This window comes from Patagioenas fasciata, chromosome 6 (assembly GCF_037038585.1).
Source record: "Patagioenas fasciata isolate bPatFas1 chromosome 6, bPatFas1.hap1, whole genome shotgun sequence".
NCBI lineage: Eukaryota > Metazoa > Chordata > Aves > Columbiformes > Columbidae > Patagioenas > Patagioenas fasciata.
Window position 1 is genome coordinate 24,179,269 of NC_092525.1, and position 23,348 is coordinate 24,202,616.

Sequence of the window (23,348 nt, forward strand, 5' to 3'; positions counted from 1 at the left end):
TTTAAAAAAAAAAAAAAAACTTTGGCGAGGCCGGGTGCAGACCTGGCACCTCGCACTAGATGTCACCGGTGCCTTCCCTACCGCCCCTTTCGGCTCCTAATTTTTTCACGCTTCCCGGCCCCTCCCCGTTGGAAGAAAGGGGGGGGATACGGAGACCCGCGCTTACAGACCCCCCTCCCCGCCCTTCCCCAGCGCTCCGCGGCGGCGCGTCCCCGCCCCGGGGCTGGCCGAGGGCGAGGGGCGGAGGTTCCGCGGCGGCGGCGCCGGGCGCGCTGCAGGGGCAGCCCGGCCGCCGCGGGGCCGCCATGCCCGCCAAGTCCAAGTACAACCTGGTGGATGACCGGCACGACCTCCGCATCCCGCTGCACAACGAGGACGCCTTCCAGCACGGCATCTGCTTCGAGGCCAAGGTGGGCAGCGGGCGCGGAGGGGGTCGGAGGGGCGTCCGCGGGGGTCCCTGTCTAACGCTCGCACCCCGAACCCTCGGGATTCCCTGTTTTCTATCTCTCATTTGGCATAGCCTTGGGTTTTCTCCACTTTCACCAGGAGACCTTCCCCTTGGGGTTGCCTGCTCTCCCTCAAACTCAGCTGCAAAGAGTCGGGCGAGGCTTCCCACCCATCCCCTAAGGATGGCGAAGCTGGTCGGGTGAGTCCACCTGGAGCGGGGGTCACCCTTCTGCTTCACCATGGCATCCCTCCTTGGCTCTGCATCCTTCCTTGGCTCTGCGTGGTGTTGCCTGGGGACGCTGGCCCAGGAGAGCCAGGGACTGTGTGCATCTGCCTAGAAAGAGCGGAGAGCTGGGGCTTTGCTCTGCATTTCCAGCGACTTGGGTAGTGCTGCTGTGATGGGGGTCCAGTTGGTGTCTGCAGGATGCCCTGGTGCTTCTCTAATGGGATAAACTCATTATGTGAGTGGAGGGAGGAACTGCATGCCATTTGTGGTGCAGTGCAAGAGGTCAGGGCTGCCAGCCTGAAATAAATTTCTCCTTACATATATAAACCATTCTTGCTAGTGGATTTGGCAGGAAGCAGTCTTTTTTTTTTCTTTCTCCTTCCTATTGGAACCTCTCAGTCTTGTACTCTGCTTAGGTTGTGGCTTTCCACAGTGTGAGCCCTTGTGATCTCGCAGCAGGCTGGGAAAAATCTCAGCTACCCATCATTGTTGCTGAGCCCCAAGCAGGTAGCACTGGCTGGCAGTGTACCGGGGAGTAGCTGGGCATGAAGTTTGAAAAGGGGAAACATAAAATTCTACTCCCTTTGCTGCTCCTGAGGGATATGGTTGTCACGCTAGTGAGAGGCTGACTTGAAAAAAAACTGGTGTAAAACAGTTCTGAGTGGCAGGGAGGCAGGCATCTGTTGCACACCGTTTTCCTTGGAGCACGTGTGCTGTCAAGGGAAAAAAATCACAGATTTGGCATCTAATTGCATGCAGTGCCCTGGGGGCAAGGTTGTGGCCCATTGGAGGGTGTCAAAGTGTTATTTTCCCCCTTTTGTCATGGCTGGGAGGCTTTCTCTGCAGATGCCATTGCCTTCCTGATGGGCACTGTGCTACAGAGAGCAAAACAGCAGAGGAGTTGTTTACGGAGCAAACTTAAACCTGCTTTGCAACTCTTTCCTGGGAAAGACTCTTCAAATTCAGCTTTGCAGCCTTTTGCTTCTGGATTGTTGGAGATGATTGCGGTTTTATGGCCAGCACCTGCTCACGCCTCACCTGTGGGGAGGCTGCAAAGCATCTCCAGTACTAAATGCTATGTACCTCTTCCATGGCAGGTTTGGATAGCCCAGCTTGGGGGGTGAGGAGTGGGGTAGGGCTTCAGCTGCCCCCTCGATCTGCTCACAGCTCACCTCTTTTCCGTGCTGCTGGTCTGGCTGCATGAATGGGGTTGTGCATGTTAGTCTTTGTTAGCTCTTCTCTCTCTCATTTGGTATCCCGTGGCACGCGTTAATGCCAAGCACAATCCATACAAAACCCAGCTTCTGAATTTGTGGGTTTCTCCAGCAGTTCCTGATGCCAGATGTAGAATGCAGATGGCTTAGGCAATTACTCCATCCTTTTATTAGATTGCTGGAGATTAATTAAATGCTTACACTCCTTTAGTTCCTTTTATCCTCAAGAATCCCAAGTGCTTAAACCAGCACAGCTCTTGTTTTGGCTAGGCACCCAGTGCAAGTCACAAAAATGAGGAACTCTGATTTAGAGCAGAGCTTTGGGGGAAAATTAAAGAAGAATGCTCATCTGGGACAGTAGGTTTCATGTGCCTGTCTCCTAGAAGGCTCCTAGGACTGCTGATAAAGCAGGCAGCGTGGATCCCAGTGTTCCAGCCCTCAGCAGCTGGATCAGCGGTCTCTGCTCCAGCAGCCCAGGATTCCTGTCGAGCTTGCTTGGGGCTCACTGCAGGGGGGTAACGTGGGCCTGAGTCGGTGTGCGCTTGTTTATTATTTTAATTTTACACTGAGACCTATGCTGTCTGGTGCTGTCTTTACATGGCGCATGGAGGATGTAACAGGTGCTTTGGTTCATCAAGTAGCTGCTGGCATCTGTGCTGTTGTGCCCCTTGCCTCTCTCCCAAGGGAGTGCAGGCACCTTGGGGTGGGTCGCCACAGGCAGTTGGGATTTGGGCCCTTTTCAAGCACAGAGCGATGGACTTGCTCTGAAGCAAGAGGTGGTGTCACATGCGATGCCATCAGGAGACTTGAGTTGCTTGTCCCCACTGCAGCCATATGCTCTGGCACAGGGATGCCAAGTCTGAGTGCAATGTCCCCTAAGGATTATGTTAATCCATTTTCTGGAGATAAATCCAATAGTTGGAAAATCCTATTCCATCTTCTTAGGAATAGTAATGCATTTCACACTTTTGGATCTGTTTTCATTGGCCACCTCTCTTGGCACCAAATCTGTCTGTGTCCATGAGGCTCCTCAGCCGGGCTGCTGGGAATCAGAGATGCTGGCTCTGAGGGAAGGCAAGGCATTCACCTTCTACTATGTCTTGTGATCTGAATTGTTGAATAAAATCAAAAGCCAGGCCTCCTGTGTTAGATGAAGCAATCAGATGAAAGATGTGGAAGCTGCAGCGTGGCACAGGAGAGCAGGTATAAATTGCCACTTGTGCAATGGTTTCCTCGTTAAATAAATGGGTATGTAGAGAGCAAAGACTCCTTCTGTCCTCCTCCACCTCTCTGCCCAGCACTTTACCAGTTGGGGTGAGGAGGAGGGGGATGTGAGTTTACTCCTTATCTTCCCAAAGCTGCAGGACAAAATACAAGGGCCAGTTTGTGCAACACCAGCAATTCTGCACATTCAGAAATCATGACTCAGGCTACTCCAATGCCTACAGAGAGATCAGCACATAAAGGCAATTAAATGGAGTGATGGAACCTGTCACTGGACTGCCGGACCCCCAGTCCATTCAAGTGCAGGGGTGCTGCTGGGTTTGCATGGGGAAGCTGTTGCTGGCCTCTGTCATTAGAGCTGATCTCAGGAGCCCCCTGGGCTGGACTCTCCTCAAAAGCAGCAAGAGATCCCTCCTGCCCTGGAGATCTTGTGGTCTAGAGCAAGGTCCCACCTCCCAAATACCCATTATTTGGAAACAGCTCTTAATTCTTCAGTGCTGAGACGCACTAATCTATTAACAGTGCCATGGCATACATGGTTCGCAATGAAGGGAGGAGATGGGGAGATGCTGCCCATCTGCAGGCTGGGGGAGATGGGCTGTCCAGCCAAACCTGGGTCCTGGGGCAGACCCACCACCTGCAGTCCCGGACTGCCATGGACTGGGACAAGATGTGCTGAGAACTACTTTTCCTGATATCAGACCTGTCTGGAGATAAATGTGGGACTGGAGGTTTGGGAGGATTGCTGTCCTGGGCAGCAGGTGGGATTTCTGGGTTTGGGTGGTGGTGTGTTGTTTTTTTTTCTCTCTTAAAGGATCTTGGGAACCAGGCACTTTCTCTCATATTTGTCAGTACTTTTCTCTGCTTTTGTGCGTGGGAAACTGAAGTTGAACCGAACATCTGCTGCTGTCTCTGTTTGCAGATGGGACATGAAGGAGACTTTAGTGTGATCCAGTAAGTTCCTTCCTCTGAAGCCCTCCAGCTCACCTGCTGCCACCTTCCTGAGCCTAGCAGTGCTGGCAGTGCCTGCCAATTGCTGAAAAGATAAATCCTTTATCAAGAAAAGGATCATGACCTCAGATGAACGCTAAGCAAGAAGTGCATGTGTGTTTCCATTCTTGTGTATATTTTTATGTGTGTAGGGTCCGTACATAAAAGCATTTGAAGTAAGTTGGATTGCATGCAGCTGTGATCAGGGTCTTCATTTCCCCCCTCTGCTGCAGGCTCCCTTCCCGCTGAGATTCCCTTTCCGGGAGGGCTGCGAAGCCAGAGACGGGTTGTGTGAAGCTCTGCACCTCTTTAGCTGACTGGGAGAGACTTGGCAGCTTTATTTGGGGGCTGTTCGTACTGGCAGCTCTGGAATAGGGCATGCTGTGTCAGGGCTGCTCAGCCTAGAGCAAAGCTGCAGTGTGATTTAGCCCAGGATTGCTTGCTTGAGGCTATAAATAACCTTCCCGAGTGCCACAAAAGTTCTCGTTTGAAACGGTGGCATATTTCTGCCATACTTGTTAAGTCAGTTCACAGGCTGCTAAGTGAAGCTCTTAGCAAAAAACAATCCTCTGCTGGGATTTGGCAAAGCTGCATGTGCCCAGACTGTGGGTACTGACCGGGTAGCATGTGGGCTCAGCAGATGCCAGAAGGTCCTGAGAAAGGAGTGATGGGGGTGAGATGCTCTCAGCCCTGCTTTCTGGCCGCTGAAGTGCTTGGATCTTGCACAGCCCATACATGAATGCCTGCTAAGACTGTAACTGGGTGTAGGTGCAGGAATCTTCGTCCCTGTGTGTGGGGCAGCTGCAGGCAGCATGGCTGGATGGAGTATGGAAATTGGGGCAAGTGGACAGCCTTGCTTTATTGGCATGGAAAAATATCAGCTCTCCTGCTGCACCCCCTTGCTCTGTGTCCTGCTGTTCCTACCGCAGGGTCGCATCCTGCTACAGAGGTGTCTCCCCTTATTGCCCAAGCCCCATTTTGGCTGGGGAGAGGGGAGGGTGGGTGCAGTGCATATGGCTCTGGTGGGCACTGGGGTCTTGTGGCTGGACCCCCATTATTGCTGGTGCTCGAGCCCCTGTGCAGCTCATCAGCAGTGCAGGCATTTCTAGGATCAGCAGGCAGGTGAACACCAGTATCCTTAGGGCATTGGCTCGGCCACTGCTGACTGGCATGAGGTGGCCCTGCATTGATGCCCGCTGGCTGGTTGTGTAGCTCTGGACAGATCTGACATGCAGCATTAAACTACCCGGCCTCCAGAGCTGGACGCACCCCAGTGTCTTTAGGGTGCAGAGTCCCATCACAGGAGGGCTGGAGCCCTCCGGCACAGCGGAGAGCCTGCTACACCCATCTGTTGGGCTCGGGCTGGAAAGCCAGGGCTTTTTTCCGTTGAAGTCAGCTGGCATCCCAAATTTCCGTTGCTTTTGGCCTCTGAGTCTGCACCACCGCAGTCTGAGTAAACTTCCCCCCTTTCTCCCAGCGAGGCTGCGTGTTCCTGGGGTGCGGGGCAGAGCTGGTGCCGCACCAGCCCAGCCCCGTGGCTTCCCGGTGGAGACTGTGCGTGCGTGAGTGGGAGCACTGAGACAGCAAAAGTCCCAGGAATTTGATTTCTCCTCGCTTTCCCTGATGGCAGCAGCCCCAAGAGAAGCCCTTATCAGCCAGGCTGGGTGTTTCCCTGAGCACTGGGGAAAAAGAGAAGTTTCAGATATTGGGGCACCTGGCTGGGGTCTGATGCCCAAGCACTTTGGCCCTGCAGTTCCTCTGCAGAAGCAGTGGCTCATCATCTGTGGCAAGCTCCCTGACTCCGGGTGGCTTTCCATGCTGGAAGCCCATCGGCCAGCCCATCTAGGCTCCCCTGTAAGCTGGGTATGATTCAGCCCTGACCTTTGCACGCAGGATGGGGCTGGCGGGGAGGCAGCGTTCCTCCCTCGGGAAGGCGGCAGCTCTGCTCGGGGAGGCTTTTGCTGCCCACTGCCTGCAAGGGACCTCATCAACACCCCTTGAAAGGTGTCCCCCAGTCAGGGATGCGGCTGGCCTTTGGTTTTCAGAAAATATCTGCCACCTGCTGTCACAGAAAAAGCACCTTATCAAGAAAATCCATTTCTGACAGAGCAGAAAACAAGCACTATTGAACAACCTCAAGGAAAAATGAGAAACTAAGTGACTTGTGCAAATATTGCTTTGGCAAAATGCTCTCCTTTGTTTTCTGTGTGTGGGTTTGTTTTGATTTGTTTTTTTTTCCCTCTGTCCTGGGGAGGACTGGTATTTCCCTGAACTAGACGGGTCTTGTAAGCCATGGAAGCAGGGTGCGTAGCGTGGGCTGTGTCTGGTGGCCCCTTCCAGCCGTGCCCAGGACAGATGACCCTGCTTGCATGGGAGGGGGACAGCAAGCAGGCTCCTTTTGGGTGCTGAGAAGCCCCGATCTGTGACAGCCACCATGCCTGTGCCATGGCAGGGTGAGGGGCTGCCCTTTCTGGGGGCCCGGGAAGGACGGACAGAAGGCTGGGTCCCACACATGGGGATGAGGAGCAGCAGGGTGTGCAGGGACTGAAAGCGTCCTGCAAAATAGGTGCTTTGTGCCTGCCTGTGCCACTGGGCAACACAGCCCCGAGCGGATCTGGCCACATGCAATGCAAGGGCAGCCTTTGTGGGGCTGCCTCCTTACAGGAGGGACCCCCTTGGCTGCCCATTCATTGGTGCTCTAAACAGGCAGCCTTTCTGCTCCTAATTGGGCTGGGGAGGAAGGGGGCTGCCTGGGACTGCCCTCCCCACTGAGATTGGTGACCCCCTAATCCCGCCTGGCTCTTGGGTGCAGGTGGGGGTCTCCACCTCAGCCCCCCAGCCCCTGGCAGGATGATGGGGATACAGATCTGGAGGTGATTATTTGGGAAAGCTGTGTCCTGCATATGTGCGTGTGGTTTCCTTCTTGGATCCTGGGGGCTTGGGGAGGATGGGTTCTTTCATGGGTTTATTTTCTTTGTCAGCTCTCTTTCACACAGCTTTCTTTTCCTTCCTTTTGTCTGGAGCGCCTTCCTTTCTCCTCCCCAGGCTCAACCCTGGGCCCACTGCCTCCCTTTCCTGTGGGGCTGACCTGCTGGCATGGATGCTGGCGGAGCCCTGGGAGCCTGGACATTGTCCCCTGCAGGGAGCAGGGTCACCTCACTTGAAGCACACAGGTTTTAGAGGAAGGCAAAAGCCCATGTACCTGGGGTCTGGGAGCTCAGTGTTCAGGGCTCCCTGGGGCTCCTGTCCCAGGAGGAGGAAGCTGTGTCTCAGCATTTCGGTGGGATGAGGGGAGAGTCTCCTGCCCTGGAGGCTCCTGCTGCTGTGCTGATCCTCACCTCTGCATCGCCTGCTTTTGCCCACAGCTCTTCCTGAAATGAAGGTTGGTGCTGTGAGTAGGAGGACTGGAGGAGAGCAGAGCAGGAGCAACCTTTATCACCTGTAAATCACTAATAAATACGGGTGGTTTCTCAGCCCGTCCTTACTCCTTGCCTGGGAAATAGGCAAGACTGACCTCTAAGTCCACATTTTTGGGAGGATACTCATCACATTGTGAAGAGTTACTCCTCTGCAGTGCCGTTCCTGCTTATGGTTTCTGCCCTGAAGGCAGAGATAATCTGGAGACACTTTGTCCATCTGTTGAGTTTAGTGAAATGTGCACAAAATACCTGCCTGCAGAGTAGGGGGAGAGGTGGGTGTTTTTGGAGCTGTGATTACAGTAACTGCGTGAAGTGAGCCCACACTGGGGCTGGAGGTGCTCTGGGCTCTGGTGGAGCCGCGCTCTGAGTGCGGGGTGCCGCAGGGTGTCCTGGAGCCCAGGTTTGGAGCAGAGACAGATCTGTATGGTTTGTGACTGGAGGACCATCCAAGGAGGCCCAAGGTGGTGTCTGGTTTCTGCTGGGGAGGCTCAGAGAGAGAGATGCTGTGGAGCCAGGATGTCCACCTGACAGCAGAAGGCAGGGAAAGGTTTCTCTCTTACATGCTGCATGGTGACTATGTGCCCAGGGCTCTGGCTGCCTCAGCCCTCTTCCTCACCACCTACTTTTTACTGGTGGCTTCCAGACTTTATATAAGAAAAGTGAATTGACTGATGTCAAAGATGCCTCTCTTAATATGACCTGAACATTTGAAGGGGCAGGAAGGCTCTATTTAGGGGATGTCACTGAAAACTTATAAAGACTTGTGCTTTTGTGGCTGGGGTTTGAGCATCTGGATCTGGGCAACTGATGCCACCTTTGCTGGCAGTGTGTATGGTGGGCCTTAATTCCCAGTTACGTAAAGCTGCCCTGCGCCATTGGCAGTCTGTTCGGCACGTGATGGGCTCACCAGCTGTTTGGTGTTTATTTTTATATCCCCTCTATTTGCATCTCCTTGCAGCACCAACTGCCCAGTGCTGGTTGCTGAATGCCTGCCTCCATCTGCAGCCAGGGCAGGAGCAATGTAGCTGGGGGTGGCTTTGCCAAGCTGGGGGGGTCTGCTCGAGTTTGGGGTGCAGAGGGTTTGCATGGAGAGCTCCTGGGGACAGCACACACACAAAACACAGGGATGGTCATGCAGCCTCTGAGCTGTGTCCTCAATGGAGGTGACAGCAGCGTCCCAGCAGAGAGAATCTGGGAGTCCCGCAGTGATGCTGGGTAAGGAACAGCCCTTTGCCTGCACCATGACCCCGCGCACATGTTTGGGCATCTAAACACCCATCTCAGCGCTAGCAACCAGTGACCTGCATTTTCAGGGTGTCAGCAAAGGCTGCGGTCGCGTTCGCAGGAACATACAACCCTGCAGGGTTTGGTGGCCGCGCTGTGCTGCTGGGGGTTACGTCAGCACTCGTGTTGAGATGAAGCGTGGGAGCACAGAGGGCTAGTAAATAGACTCTGAATGCTTTTCTTCTGACTACGTGTTTTTAGCGCTCTGCATTGACTCTTCATCACTTGTCTGTTTTCTGATCCTTCTTCTGAATCTGCCCTCTTCCATTTTACTTCTTAAAGGGTTTTTGTTTGGCAGCTCTCCATGCTGGGTCGCAGCGGTGCTGCCTTTGGTCCCCTTTGAATAGCAAAGTGGCTCCTTTATTCTGCAGGCTTGGCCTGGAGGCTCAGCATCGCTGTAAGAACAGCCAAGGGTTTGGCAGGGCTGTAACTGAATAGTGAAGGGCCTGTCACAGGACAGGTTGCCCCAGCTATTTTAAGGATATTCCAATGTCCAGGTCTATAATAGATGACTCAGTGCACCCGAGGGCATATTGGCTTATACCTATGTACTTTGATCATGGCATAGATGAATGAGTCCTGCTGGCCTGATTATTGAAGTTATTTTATTGTTAGAATAGGGACTGCTGAATCCTTGAAACATTGCAGTGGGGGAACAGCTTTGTGGTGGGAGACATGCAATGCTTCAGTGCAGTGGGCAAAATGCCTCTTGTTCCCCAGAAGTGATGCTGGGTTCTCTCCAAGGATGCCATCAAAGCTTTGGTGGGACCATGAGGTTCCCAGTGCCATGGAATCTTGACTAATCTGTTCTTTCTTCCCCTACAGTACATTGGGAGTCTGGATGTGCCACGGCCGAACAGCCGGGTGGAGATCGTGACGGCCATGCGGCGGATCAGGGTGAGTGTGGCAAGGATGCTCCTTCCCCTTGTGCATCAGGGTGACAGGGGCACTGCTTCTCCATCTCTGCTTACAGCCTTGTCCCACGTAAGTCTCATCCTCGAGGTTATTCATAACTCTTTATTTTTCACCATCACTCTGTCCATGGGGATCTCTGTGTAACCCCAACTCGGTGCCTGCAACTTTGTACCACACTGTCGCTTCTGGAGCATCCCCACTGCTGACTGTCCTCTGTGGTACCTGGGCTGCAGCCCCAGCAGGGCCATCTCTGTGCTTGTGGGGCTGCGGGATGGCGTGGAAGGTGGGTGCAGGATGTGGGACTGCTGGTGCCAGATGGAAACCACAACGCGTTCACAATTCAGAGGATTTCCTTATGTGTCAGTCCCAATTCAAAGGCAACAGCAAGCTACTTATGGAAGAAGTATGTTTGTTTTTTACTGTTTGCATAAGCACTTCATCTGCGTGAAAATTTAGACACTGCCTGGATACGCCAGCAGGCTAGTGCCCAGTAAATGGCAACGTACAAATTAAAGTGCTGAGTAATGAGCTGTGGGGCCAGCCAGCAGCAAGCTGGTTGAACAGCAAATAGGTCAGGGAATGTCAGCTGGTGATGAAGTCATCTGGCTTCCCAGAACACTTGCAGTCAGGATATGGGGCGCTCTCGCTGTATAATGCTTGGCCGGTAGCCAGGAGAGGAGCTTTTCCTCAGCTTCCCGGCCCCGCGCCTGCACAACTGGAAGGTGTCCAAGGGCGAGCTGGGGGGTGATGAGCAAACCACACACCCGGTGAGCTTGCTACCTTCAGGCTTAAAACAGCAGGAGCTCGACTGCTCTGCAACACACAAGACAGGTAATTTGGTCTACTCTGTGGGTCACAGTAAGGGGTCTGCCCTGTCTTCCAGGGACGGCTCTCTCCTGGAAATAACACTCTATAATGGAAGGAGCTGAGGACACTGGCAGGGACCTTGAGTGATGGATGAGCTGTGTTTCTGGTGGCCTCGTGGCATCCTGCAAGCCCTGGACCTGCTGGTGTGGCCAAATAGCCTTCCCGGTGCTTCTCTCTCAGCCCCTCCTGTTGCTGTTATCTCATTTTTTCTTTTCTCATTACCAGAGGAGGAGAGAAGTATCATATCCCAAGGACAGAGATTGCAAGGTTCTTCTGTTTCAAACTCTCAGGGTGTAAATAGTTTGTGTACTTTTCTCAGCAGCTTTTCTACCCGCTGCCCGGTCGTCTCAGTGGTGGTTAATGTTGCTGTCAGTGCACAAGTTGAAAAGTCCTTTATGGCTTTAGGTTTGCTCACCATGGTTCCAGGTGAGGTTTGGGACAGAACAACTCTTACGCTGTCAGGAGCTCTTATAAACAACTGCTTCCTCTGCTGCCTTTCAAGATAAAACTTTTGAAAGAATGCATCTCCAGCCCCAAGATTGCACAACTCCACATCAGCATGGGAGGATCGGCAGAACTTTGAGGGCCTAGGAAGGAAAAAACCACCAAGCACCAAAACATTATTGTTGACCAATATAAATAAACTTAATCATAGTCTAGAAAATTCATAGATAAAGCTCTGAATGGCAGGGAAAGAACACAGATTTGGGTAAAATAACGATTTCTGATGGTGAATGATGTGCTTGAAATGTGTGCTCAGTCTTCTTTGATCTAGTGCAAGACAGGAGAGATACAAGTCGTTGAAAAGCCATGAGTTTGCAGATCTGATCTGCCAGAGAGGCTTTCCATATCTGTTTACTTGTCAAGGGGTGCTGTTTGTGAAGAGGATGCCAGGATGGTTTGTTTGATGGGACTTTACGTGCATAGCCCTTCCCTGATTCCCCGTGCTTTGCACTGGCCTTGCACCCAGCAGCAAGGCGTTCTTGCCGTGTTGCAAGGGCATTTGCCAGCTGGGCTGGGTGCCGAGGCTGGTTGGAATTTGGCTGGAGGTCAAGGAATGCGCGTCCTTCTTAAAGCAGAAGGGTAGTTGTGTTCTTTAAGGAATAAAGTAATCCCAAAATATTGGCATGGGGAAACCAGAGGAAGAAAAAGCTTATTTAGGCAGAGAAAGTGAGCAGCGGGAGATCCTTGAGCGCAAGCTGCAGCGGTTCTGTGTGCAGCCTGTGAAGCAGCTGCAGACCCTGAGGTTTATACAGTTTTTAATGCGGTCCCTGGTTTAGGGAGAATGTGGTGTGTCCCAGCGTGTTCTGAGATCCTGCCAGTGCAGGAGGAGGACCCTCGCTGTTCCCCCTGCTGCTGCAGCCCCCTTTCAGTGCTGCCTTCGCACTAGTTGCTTACCGGGCTTTGGCTTCATGTAATAATGGCTAAAACAATGGTCCTGCAAAGAAGTGAGGAAGCACCCTGCCTGACAGCGAGGGCCCCGAGGGGGGACAGTGCCCTGAAATTCCCCCATAACTGCCCACACTGGGGATGGACGGGGCCATGAGCAGCAGCAGCTCCTCCAGCAGCACTACCTCATCTCTCGTCCTCAGTAGCCAGGACTGGTAGCCGAGCACCCTGGATCTGGCTGATCCCAGCTTCCTGTTCAGATGGAGCCCAGACCCTTTGGGGGCAAAGAGGAGGACACGACATAACTGGCATTGCTGGGATTCCTGCTCAGCTGGGTTCTGCTGCCCTGTGCTGCTCTCCCAAGTGTGGGCAGAATGACTCCATCAGAGGCAGATGTATATATTAAAGCCCAAATTTGGTCCTTTTTGTGGATCTGGATTCAGAGAGACTTTATGCAGGGAGTCAGCGTTACCATCCCCATCCTCCCCCTCCTGAACGGCTGCCAGCAGCATGGCCCGAGGGAGGGTTTTTGTCCAGAATCAGGAGGATATTGGAGAATTCCCCGGATTCTTGCAGCTGGGGTGTTAGGAGGGAAGGGGGGCACTGAGCTGGCTGCCTCTGCCTCCCTGCTTTTCCTGCCTGCACCGGCTGGGCTGACTGGGGACACAGCCTTGTCTTGTCCTGCTTCTTGGTGCAGATCCCTGGCCCTGAAAGAAGTTGGTGGAATGGGACATTGACCACACCAAAGATGCATTTGGACTGCAGTTTTGTGAGCATTTGCTGAGACTTTCCTGCAAAGCCTACATCTTCTGACTTCCCTGCAGAATACTGATAAGCACATCAGTACTAGTGAATACAATAGGCCAGGGCTTATTTTCCTTGGCAAATGGGCCAAGGAATGTTTGTACAACTGAACCCCTTCTCCTCCTCATTCCAAAGCTGGGTGACCTGGTCCATGTAGCTTCATGCCTTAAACTGCTGGGGTAGGTTTACCATCAAAGTGTTCCTTGGCTCCTCTGGATGCAAGGTATGTAAGTCCAGATCCTTACCCTTGGGCACCTGAATGTCAAACGATCCTAAACTCAAGAGTAATTAAATGCTCATTAAAGCTGCAGCCAGCCGGTCCTGTTGGTGTGAGCCCAGGGCACCTTCCTTACCCAGGCTCCCCTGGGAAGCAGCAGCCCAGAGGCCATGGTGCTCTTCTGCTCTGTGCCCATCAAGGGCAAAGCATGTTGTCAGAATGGAAACCTATGCAAATGCTTTCCGCTGTGCTCCTGGCATGTCTCCAGGGCAGCCAGTGCTACCTGGCTGTGGCTTGCTGCAGTCATTCTAGAGAATTTTTAATCCTTTTTTTTTTTTTCGCTACTTAGATTGCTGAGTGCAGCTTTAATCCAGGTTTTCTTTGGTGCCAGAAAGGACGAAATCCTATATAGGTACTTTTTTAAAAGCTACTTCTCTGGAAGTCTTCTGCAAGCCTGTTTCTGGTAAGTGTCCAGCTGAGTTTTGCAGGCTCAAAAAAAGGAGGCATTTCGAACACTTTAAAAATCTAGCTCTCTACACCTCCTACTCTGTCAGGTACATCTGATTTTGTGAGGCTTCTGGTGATTTGCATAGCTGAGGTCTATTTTAGCAAATTGGCAAAATTAACTGAATTTCAGCAAGCTGGTTTAAAGCAAGATTTTTTTCTCATCCTCTGCAAGCCACATGCACAGTTGGACTGGTGTGAAAATTGATGCATTTGGCCAGTTATTTGTGTAGAGTGCTTGGTGTAATTTTGAGCTCATTTAATTAAAATGTTTCCAAGATAACCTCAGTTCCTGCCATGGTGATTTTTTTAAATTGTTAGGGCATTTACAATGATGCAGTCTCTTTCCTTTTTTTTTTTTAAATTTCATCATGCAAGGAGCAGCATGGCTGTTCCTGCTGTAAAACAGAGCAGGATTTGAAAGCAAGCCGGCCCTGCACATTTGGTCCCTGCTTGGGGACAGCAAACAGTGGCCTGGCTGGGGGGGCCTGGATCACAAGTGTGATGAGGAGCGGCTGGGGGAACTGGGGCTGTTCAGCCTGGAGAACAGGAGGCTGAGGGGAGACCTTGTCGCTGTCTACAGCTACCTGAAAGGAGGTTGTAGCATGGAGGTGTTGGTCTCTTCTCCTAAGTAGCAAGCGATAGGACAAGAGGAAATGGCTTCAAGTTGCACCAGAGGAGGTTCAGATTGGATATTAGGAAAAAATTCTTCCCGGAAAGGGTTTTCGGGCATTGGAACAGGCTGCCCAGGGAAATGGTGGAGTCACCATCCCTGGAGGTGTTTAAAAGGTGTTCAGACGAGGTTCTTAGGGACATGGTTTAGTGCTAGACTTGGCTTATGGTTGGACTCGGTGATCCTGAGGGTTTCTTCCAACCGAAACGATTCTATGATTCTGTGAGATGCTCATGCTTGGCTGCCTGAAGAGCGCAGCCCGCTCCTTGCCAAGTCACAGCACTCGGTGCTAGGTGAGCTATCATCGAGCTTAATGACTTGACGTGATCATCCGAGATGAACAAGATTACGCTGTATTAGATCTGAGAGGAACCAAAGGGGTATTTGTAATAATTTCAGATGCTCTTTCAGTGCTCTGATAATTGCAGTAAAAAGGGTGAAGGTTTCTGAGCAAATTTGTTTTTTCTACCAGTGCCATTAGTGCCACTTAACATCTTGATAAAATAATAGCTAGTCCGGCATTGCTACCAACATGCCACCTAGGTCAGGATCTTATCTTGTGGTTAGTATTTAATCAATAAAGTAGTTAAATTAGTACCCAGATTTGCTGGAGCAGCTTTTTGACCAGGACAGCCTGCAGGGAAGGGACAGTTTCCAGGAGAGCTGGCCGAAGCATGGTGGCCCTGGCTTTGCTCTCTGTAGTACCAGAGCCAGGATGCGGCAAGTGTTTTCCAGCGAAGCTTTGTCTGTTACTGGCAACATTAAGTAATGCAATTGTAGGTACGCTCTGTTGTAATGCACGTGTAAGTACAATTACAAGTGTAAGGAGGTAAATGACTCCATGCGGCAGAGGACAGACACCTGGGCTGATAAGAAGTGTGAGCCAGTAACACTGGGAAGTGAGGTCTGAGCCCTGAGGGAGCCAGGTGGGGATGGGGCTTTCAGCACTGCTCACCAGAGGGACTTTGAGGAGGAGTTCCCTAGCAGATATGAGCAAGTGCTGTCTGTCTGCTGGGCTTGCTGGTTCACACCGTGGCAGGAATGACTGGGCTCAGCTGGACATGTGACATCCACAGATGAGGGCCATGCAGAATCCTCTTCCCTCAGTAGCTGGCCTGATAGATAAGTCATGGTAATCTCATTGCCTTTTGGCTTTAACAGTGCCCTAGCTAAGCATTCTCTGCTAGGCTTGAGGTGACAGCATATCCCTTGTGGCTTGGGTTCCAGACTGCGGTGGGGAGAGCCTGGTGGCAGGCGTTCCAGCCTGGGAAGGAGCAGTGAGTTCCCAGCTGGACAGAGAGCTTGGTTGTGGAGTCAGCGAGGATGAAGGAAACCGTAACTCAGAGAAGAGAGTGTGCTTTGGGAAGGCTCATGAGCCGAACGTGCATGATGGTGCATGGTGGTCCCCATGTCTCCTGTCTCTCTGGGATGCTCAGCCCTTCTGCTCTGGGCAGGTGTCCCAAGGGTTGGTGGTGCTCAGGGCTCTGGCAGGAGCACATGGGCTGACGCTGGACATGCCAGCGTGAGCAGCAGAGCCTGTGGTGGATGATGCTGACCCATAGCTAGGCGAATGCCTTTGAGAAGGATGGGAGCCAGGTAGGCATTGAGCCCGTGGCAGGACTGGAGCTGCTGGCAAAAATATGGGAGGCAACAGTGCCCTGTGTCTCCATCACGCATCCTTGCCCTGTGTTTGCTTGCATTAGCCTTTCCTTGGTTCGCCTTTCTTCCTTCTCTGAGAGCTGACAGCATCTCCCCATGACTCATCTTGCTCCCTGGCTGGGGGCTTTCCCCACTGGCACTCGCTGTGAGTCACGGTACTGGCTTCCTGGTGCCATCGACTGCGCCATCAGCAAATATCTGCTGGGAGCTCAAGGGAGAGGGCAGGGAATAACGTCTGCCAGGCTCCCTGAACATGGGGGAGAGGGAAAAGACCTTCATCATCACTCCTTCCCAGCCAGGGAGTGCTCTGCTGGCCCCATCCTTTTTCTAAATTCAGGGCCAGCCTGTCAAATAATTTCACAAATGTCTGTTGCCTTTTGTGCCTTTGTGCTCCCTCCTCTTCCTTCTGCTTCACACTTGTTCTTCCTCAGCAGTGTTTCTTCAAGCAGTCTAAGCATTGCACAAATGGGTTGTGTGTTCACTGGGCTCAGCAGAGCCTGTGCAAGGGGGTCGGTGCCCGCTGGAGAGGTGCCCCTGGCTTTCCGTGGCTCCTTTGAGGCTCTCCATGTTGCACACACATTTTTGGTAGCACAGCAGGCCCAGTTTGGTGCCAGGGCTCAGCTGCACTAGAAGCAAGGGAATCCGGTGCTGCAAACCTTCTTTTCCACCGGAACACAGGGCCGCTGGAGCAATGATGTGCGAAACATCTGCAGTGCCACAAATGCTGTGGAAGCTGTGGTGGTGCTGAGGTGGCTCTCCTGCTGTGCCCATGCCTGCTCTGGTTTTTCCTCCTGCCAAGAAGGGAGTGACGTATTGCATGCTCTGGCTCACAGACATGATTGAATTGAGCCTGCCTGTCAAGGTGGAGGTCTGCAGCTTGTTCTGGGAGATCTGGGGTCATGAGAGCACTGATAATTGCTGCTTGTGAGGGTTTGAAGAGTTCTTGCAGAAACCATTGTCCTTTGATAGCTCTCTGCTCCTTCTGCAAGGTGACAGAGCTGCCTTTGATTGCCTGACCCTCTAACTCACATAAGCCTCTGCAGAAAGTCCTGTTATCGAGGGAAGGGGCTGTGTTCAGCATCACCAGTCATAACTTAATCAGCTTTGTGCACTCCAGCCCCATCACTGTCATGAAGAGGTGGCAGGCTCTTCTTCTTCTAGAAACTTGCTAGTGAAGATAACCACTTCCACTTATCTTTGCATTTTAGAGTAAATACCTACGTATAAGAATAAGGTTGTGGGGCACCTGGGAGACTGTTGAGGGGAGGAACACTACAGAAAATGGGTTTGAGAGGGGTACGCTGAGGTGTGGCTGATTTCAGGGTTTGCAGCTCATCCTGGCACCTTCCTTTTTTAATCCCCTTGAGTTTGTGTCTCCTCACACCCATGCGATTGCTTTTATTTGGAGTTTTTTATTTCCCTTTGGCTTACTGCAACATTGAATTTTCCTGCATTTTTTAAATAAATCAGGGCTTCATCAGTTTGCTGCCATCACAAACAGCTTTTTACTCTTGGGATGGAGTGGGTTCCAAACACTCCCTTGTGCTGACCACTGCAATGACCTTGCATGGACATGAGAAGAAGAGACACGGGCAGCTGCCTCTTCCAGCCAGACGTGTGTGTCCAGAAATGGTACCTGGCTCTTGCTCTGTGATTAAGGAGAGAAATCACTTAGGAAAAGGAGAGCAAAGAGTAAGAAAACCTCACAAGCAGGGAGTCAGGGGTCAGGCAATATTTGTCTGTTTTATGGTTGAGAAGCTGAGACACAGGGAGACTAAGTGACTTGTCAGACTCCTTCCGAGGGAGACATCCCTGTGCAGTGAACCAGACTGAATTAAAATTGAGCTAAGCTGAAGTCAACACTTTAAATGCTACTCTTGTGTATGATACTTTCTGCTCTTGTGCTTCTCTGCTGGTCCTCGAAGGCCAAGGACCCCTTGATTTAATTTTTTGAAGTGTTCTCCTCTGCTGCATAACTTAAGAAGAGAGGCAAAGCACAGAGCTGCAGCCTTGGGAAAAAAAAAAAAAACCAAAAAACCACATCCTCAAATCTCTTCACTGCTAAAATTGATTCTTGGTGGTTTTGGCTTGGTGCAGCAGGAAGATGTTCCAGGGGATGCTGTACACCAAATGGCCAAAGGGGGAAGAGCAGCACCAGAGCCTGCCTGGCAGCCTGCAACAAGGTGAGGAGGGTTTTGGCACAGGTTTAGTGGCTGTGGGAGCTGTACGGGTGTGTGTGTTACGGCGTGTTCCTGTGGTGTGCGGGAGCAGAGGAAAGGCTCACATCTGCTAAAGATGAGAGGCTGCAAAAGGTATTGTGTGAGCTGGTCTGGGGAATGGATCTCATTTAATTAGGGAGCTGGAGGGAAGGATGTGTCTATTGTCGGACAGCAGAACAAGAAGCACAGCTGAGAACAAGATAAAGGAGCCGAGTGCTCTCCCAGTCCCAGATGGGCTGTAGTGTACAAAGCACAATGAAAGCCCTGCGGGATGATAGTTGGTGGGTGATGTGCTTCAGCTGGGATTTTTTGGAGGAACTGGGCTTTCCCAGGCTGGAGTGAAGTCTGCCCAGAGGAATGTAGCCAAATTCGGATGTTTTCTGAGAAGAAAGTGTTTCCCTCTCAAGCCAGGCTTCCCTGATGGAGAGCAAGGATCCTGGTGATTCTTCAGCTGTCACTTGGTCTTCACCAGCATGAGTTTAACATGGTGGAAAAAAAGTCTATGCTTCCCTATAGAAACTGCTGATCTATTTCACTGGATACTGAAATAGGTGGTTAAATTTCAGCTTAACTCTTTAACTGAAAACAGCCCCACCTGTGATGTTTTACAGTGTTGTTCTTGGATTGCAATAGTGATGTGCATTGTAGGGAGCCATCTCTTTCTTTTTCCCTTCAAGGCCTCTGGTTTTGTTTTGGCATTTTGCTCCAATGACGTTTTCTTATTCCTAGTAGCATGACAGATGGGGATGGTCTGGACTTGTTCAAACCTCGGAAACTTTGGGGATGTGTGTGTATCTCTCCAGTATTGCAAACACAAAGAACACATCTCTGCTGACCTCTAAATACCTGCTTAGAAATCCTCAGTATTTAAAAGAGAAATCTGGAGTAATTGTCCCAAAGCTGGGGTGAGTGTGATTCAGGGTGCAGGACCCATTGTGCTTTCTGTGGTTTGAGTGGATCCAACTTCAGGTCCCAGCTAGTCGATCTTCTGTGTTTGCCTGAAGTCAAAGAGCCTTCAATGTGAGGAAGCTCTCCCCATGTCTGAGCTGCAGACAAGTCTACTCCAGCCTGCTCTTTAGATAAACTAAATAGAAACAGTTTGTTTTAACCTCTGGGACTTAGGAGTCTGAGAAACCTGCCTCATGTTCTTGTTGCTTTTTATAAATTCTCTTCCATTGCTTCTTTGAAGTGTATGGTAAGGCAGAACATGTTATATCAGGATGGATTATATCAGTAGTGATTTCAACGGTGCTATGTTTTGAGATAAAGTCACATTTCTCTTTTGCTGCATGTTTCCCTGCTCACACTGCCCAGGACCATGCTCTCTTCATAGTGTCCTTTCCTCTGGATGACACCCTTTGATGTCTCCAGGGTTCTTTTTTTTTACAATGCATTTCAGCATTTTGTGGATGCAGCTTCCGTTCCTTTTTCCTTTAGGAGGATGCTTGGCCAATGCAATATAAAATCAACCTGAAATGAGTAGATGCCAAATTCCTGTACAGCTGACCTCAATAACAAATACTCTTTTTCTTCCAGACCTGCGTAAAAATGAACATTGCTGTGCTCTCCTTCTGTGGGGTTTCATGGAAAGACAGCAACATTCTGTCATCTCTCTGTGATGTGTCTGTCTGTTATTGCTTCACTGGGGCTCCACCAGGGAGGTGTATTTAAGCCCCTTAATCTGGGCTGTGTGGTCACTTCAGATGACATTTTTGTCAAAATGCACGCAAAGGAGGAAATGGCAACGTATTCTCTAAGTTTCTAAGCCAGCATAATAGCTCTGTGAAGTACACTTTCAATTTTGTTGAGACAATTTAAGATTTCAACTTGCACAGAGCTGGTGCTGTGGGCAGTTGTACTGCAATCCTTTGGCTTGATGTTAAGTCCTATATTGGCCATTTTCTAACTCCACTTAAAATCTTGGAACTTTTATTAGCTTGGAATTTTTTCTATAATTCTTTCTAAATCTCTCTGAAGGACATTATTCTGACTTGTCGACTTCAGCATTAGTTATTACTGAAATAGGAACCATGAAACAAGTGTGATATGAATAATTACCTCTTCTCTCCAGTTACAACCCAGAAACATTGGTGAGCACCGCCAGCATCTAATGAGCCCCACAGGGCTGGCTTGTTGCTGATGTGCTAAGTGTTTAATGCTGGTGCTTATTTATTCTTTATTAATTGTCTGAATTCTGTAATTGCTGATTTAGTTACAATATTACCAGCTTCCCTTCCTTCACTTTGTCACTGTTTTTCTGCCTGGCTGTTCTCATCTGCTTTCTCAACTGGTCTTACTCAAGCTTTTTATGGAACTGTGGGAGAGCAGCTCTTTAGCAAGCAGTAAAAAAAAATAAAAATAAAAATCCTGTATTTCACAACCCGAGGCGTAAACCTTGCCGTGTTCTGATTTAGTTTGCTGTGCCGCACTGACACCTTCCCGAAGTGCTGTGTGGGTATGTGCTTGCGATGCCCCTCTCTTTGCCACCTGCCCTCGGGGTGGAGTTGGGGTATCTTTTAGCTCCAGCGTGGGTGACCGTGCTCCTCTGTGGCGCCAGCCCTGCCTGCGGCCCCTCCATGCAGGGGAGGTGATCTCAGCTGCCTTGAGGCAGGGTCTGTCTGAGAAGGAAAACATTTTGGGAAGAAAGCTGATCGTGAACTCAGGGGTTTTTGTTTTCCTGGTAGGATGGAGGAGGGTGCCTGGCTGGGCTCTACCTGCCCTACTCAGCACCCCCATGGTTGCCAGGGCATTGAGTCTCACCTGTGCCTGAAAGAGGCAGGAGTTCAATTAGGGATTACCCTAAACTGCTGCAAATGACAATGCTTTTCTTTAAGTGAAGCTCTGTCTAGCACATGGCTCCAGAACTGCTTCAGCCTGGATGAATAGAGACCATTCCTAGACTCCTGTAGCCTCTTACCCCCTTCAAAGGCTGATCACAAGGAGCCGTCACCAAGCAGCTTGTGCACCCACTGCCATTGCCTGCATAGGGCGAACTGATGCATATCTAATTAAAAATACCACAAATTCCAGTCAAATGTGGAGTTTCCAAGGAATGTGCTTCTGCTTATTTTAGCAACAGGTGGTATATATTAAAACATGTACAGCTCATCTCTTGTCTTGTGTCTCCTGGGCTCCAAAAGCGGTGGCTGCAGATGCACGCAGAGCATGCTCCTTGTTTTTATTAACCCAAGGGAGCAGCTCAAAACCTGGTTATTTTTGCAACCAGTTCGACCAGTATCCCGTACGCACCCACGCACAGGTTAGTTCATACACACCTCGCTCGGCCATCGCAGATGGCAGCATGTGAAGGCAGGCGGGAGCTTGCTGCTCCCACGCAGCTCCGGCCTGTGCTGGTATTGCTTCCAAGCCTTTCTGAAAAGGGTTCAGAGATGGTTTCACAGCTGGGGGCTGGACTGCAGTGCGGTCTCCACTGACTTTCTCTCCTGCCTGAGAAGTGCTGCTTTTCCCAGCTCAAGAGCTGTTGCTCCCACTCAGAGCCATTGCTGTGTGTGCCCAAGCTGGAGGAGAAATGATGTGGCTGTGCTGGGATGGGGTTCCCCAAATTTCTCTGATAATCTTGGTATTAGCTAAGCCTCAGTGAAGTGAACAGTAACATGTACATAGAGACCTGTTGGTGTCTTAATGAGCTGCTGGTTGGAGCTGAGGGACGTTTCTGGGAAGCTTGTTCCTGCCACTGCATCCCCCTGCAGAGTGCTGGGCTTCCATGGCACACAGAGTGGCTGCAAGCTGCCTTGGGAGATAGGCTGATGTGCCTCCGGTCTCCTTTGAATTCTTATTTTAAGTTTATTTTTTAAAAAATGAGACTTCAAGACTGGGATAAAGAGGTATGGAAGCACTATTAATTTCTTGTATGGTAGATAAATCATCTTGTAAATAGAAGTCTGCAAAAGAGAGGGTGAGAATAAGCTGTTACCTAGAGGATCTTTATCCGTTTAACCCCATGATTAATATTGATTTAATATTTACCAGTTCTGATTCCTCTGAGATTCCTGTGAAATTGCTTAGGCTGAAGATGGCTTGTTTGGCATCCCAGTTTGGCAGCTCCACTCGAGAAACTTGGAGGTAGTGAGAGGAGGTTGGAGGAGGTGGATTGAGGCAGCTCCCTGATATCTGGTAGGAAATAGCAAACCGAGCAGAGGGAATTTATTGTGAGATATTCAGTGTTATTGGAAAACATATTTAGTGTGATAAATGGTTATGCAGTAATCCGGGGATTGTTTCAAAGCAACAACCTTAGCTCTGCTCCGCTGCTCTCACAACATGGGTATTTTTAGGCTGATTCCCATTTATACCCATCAGTACTTATGACCGTCACAGACAGTTACCAAAATTACACCTGAAGTTGGATGGGAAAATAGGCACTGACCTTGTCAGTACAAACCAAAATCATATCTTATTTCAGTTGAACACATGCACCTCAGAGACACATTTTCCCATATGTTCGAATGCAAACTCTGAGGAACTGTTGAAGAGTTTTAAAAAGCATTGTTAAGCCCAAGAACGAGCATCCAATACTTTATTACTCCTTCCCCCTTTCAAAATTGCCATGCCCTTTGGCTAAAGTCTAGCTACTGGCAAAACCACCAGCACTGGGATGTAGACAGGATGACATGGGAAATTTAAGCCTGAGGAGCAGCTCAAAACCAAGGTGGCAGGACAACAGAGGTGTGAACAGTGGCTTTGCCAATAGGAACCTTGGTCCTGTTCCCAAACATCTCTGTGACCCCCTGTGATGAGAGCCGTCCCCTCTGCAGGCACAAGTGCTGCAGGCTGCTCTAGTCACAGCTTTTGGCAGCAGGAGAGGGGAACACAAGCCGAATGATGGTGCCATGGGGGTCTCCAAATCTCCCCGCTGCCTCCCAGCCCTGGGAGGGTGAGCACCCTGCAGATGCTGGGGCATGCCTATGCCTGGGTGTACCTTGCAGCTGCATGCAGGGATCCGGGGGGGCAGTGTGTGCTTACTGGAGAGATGGGATTACATGCCCGTGGCAAAAGAGAGTCATTGATAGACACAGGTAGGGTGGCTTAAGGCAGTTTTCTAAAACCGAGGTTTAGTCTGTTTATTGCTGATCAGATTATCAGGCTAAACAGGTATTCCAGTGTACTCCCCTCCACCAAGCTTGAGTCCTCTGTGGGCTTAAAGTGCAGCCCAGAAACAGCAGACTGTCAGATATTTTGAAGCCTTGCTCACGAATACCTCTTGGATGAGCCTGACCACCCTCCTGGGAGGTATCCTGCTTTCCACCAGTTTTATCCGCTGGCATCTGCTGCTGCCC

At 50.7% G+C, this 23,348-nt stretch overlaps 1 protein-coding gene across 7 annotated transcripts in view; it reads left to right on the forward strand.

Annotated features, from left to right (window-relative positions):
- The first annotated feature begins 229 nt into the window (after window positions 1–229).
- Window positions 230–23,348, forward strand: part of NOS1AP (nitric oxide synthase 1 adaptor protein) — a 42,624-nt gene continuing 19,505 nt past the window's right edge. For 3 of the 7 annotated variants that reach the window (XM_065841931.2, XM_065841933.2, XM_065841932.2), the window contains exons 1-2: window positions 231–410; window positions 9,630–9,701. In XM_065841931.2, the coding sequence (XP_065698003.2) occupies window positions 306–410; window positions 9,630–9,701 (177 nt within the window). In that variant the 5' untranslated portion in view covers window positions 231–305. Of the gene's footprint in view, window positions 411–9,629; window positions 9,702–23,348 lie in introns of all 7 variants that reach the window. The other 4 variants (XM_065841926.2, XM_065841929.2, XM_065841927.2 and 1 more) reach the window with 3 other exon arrangements.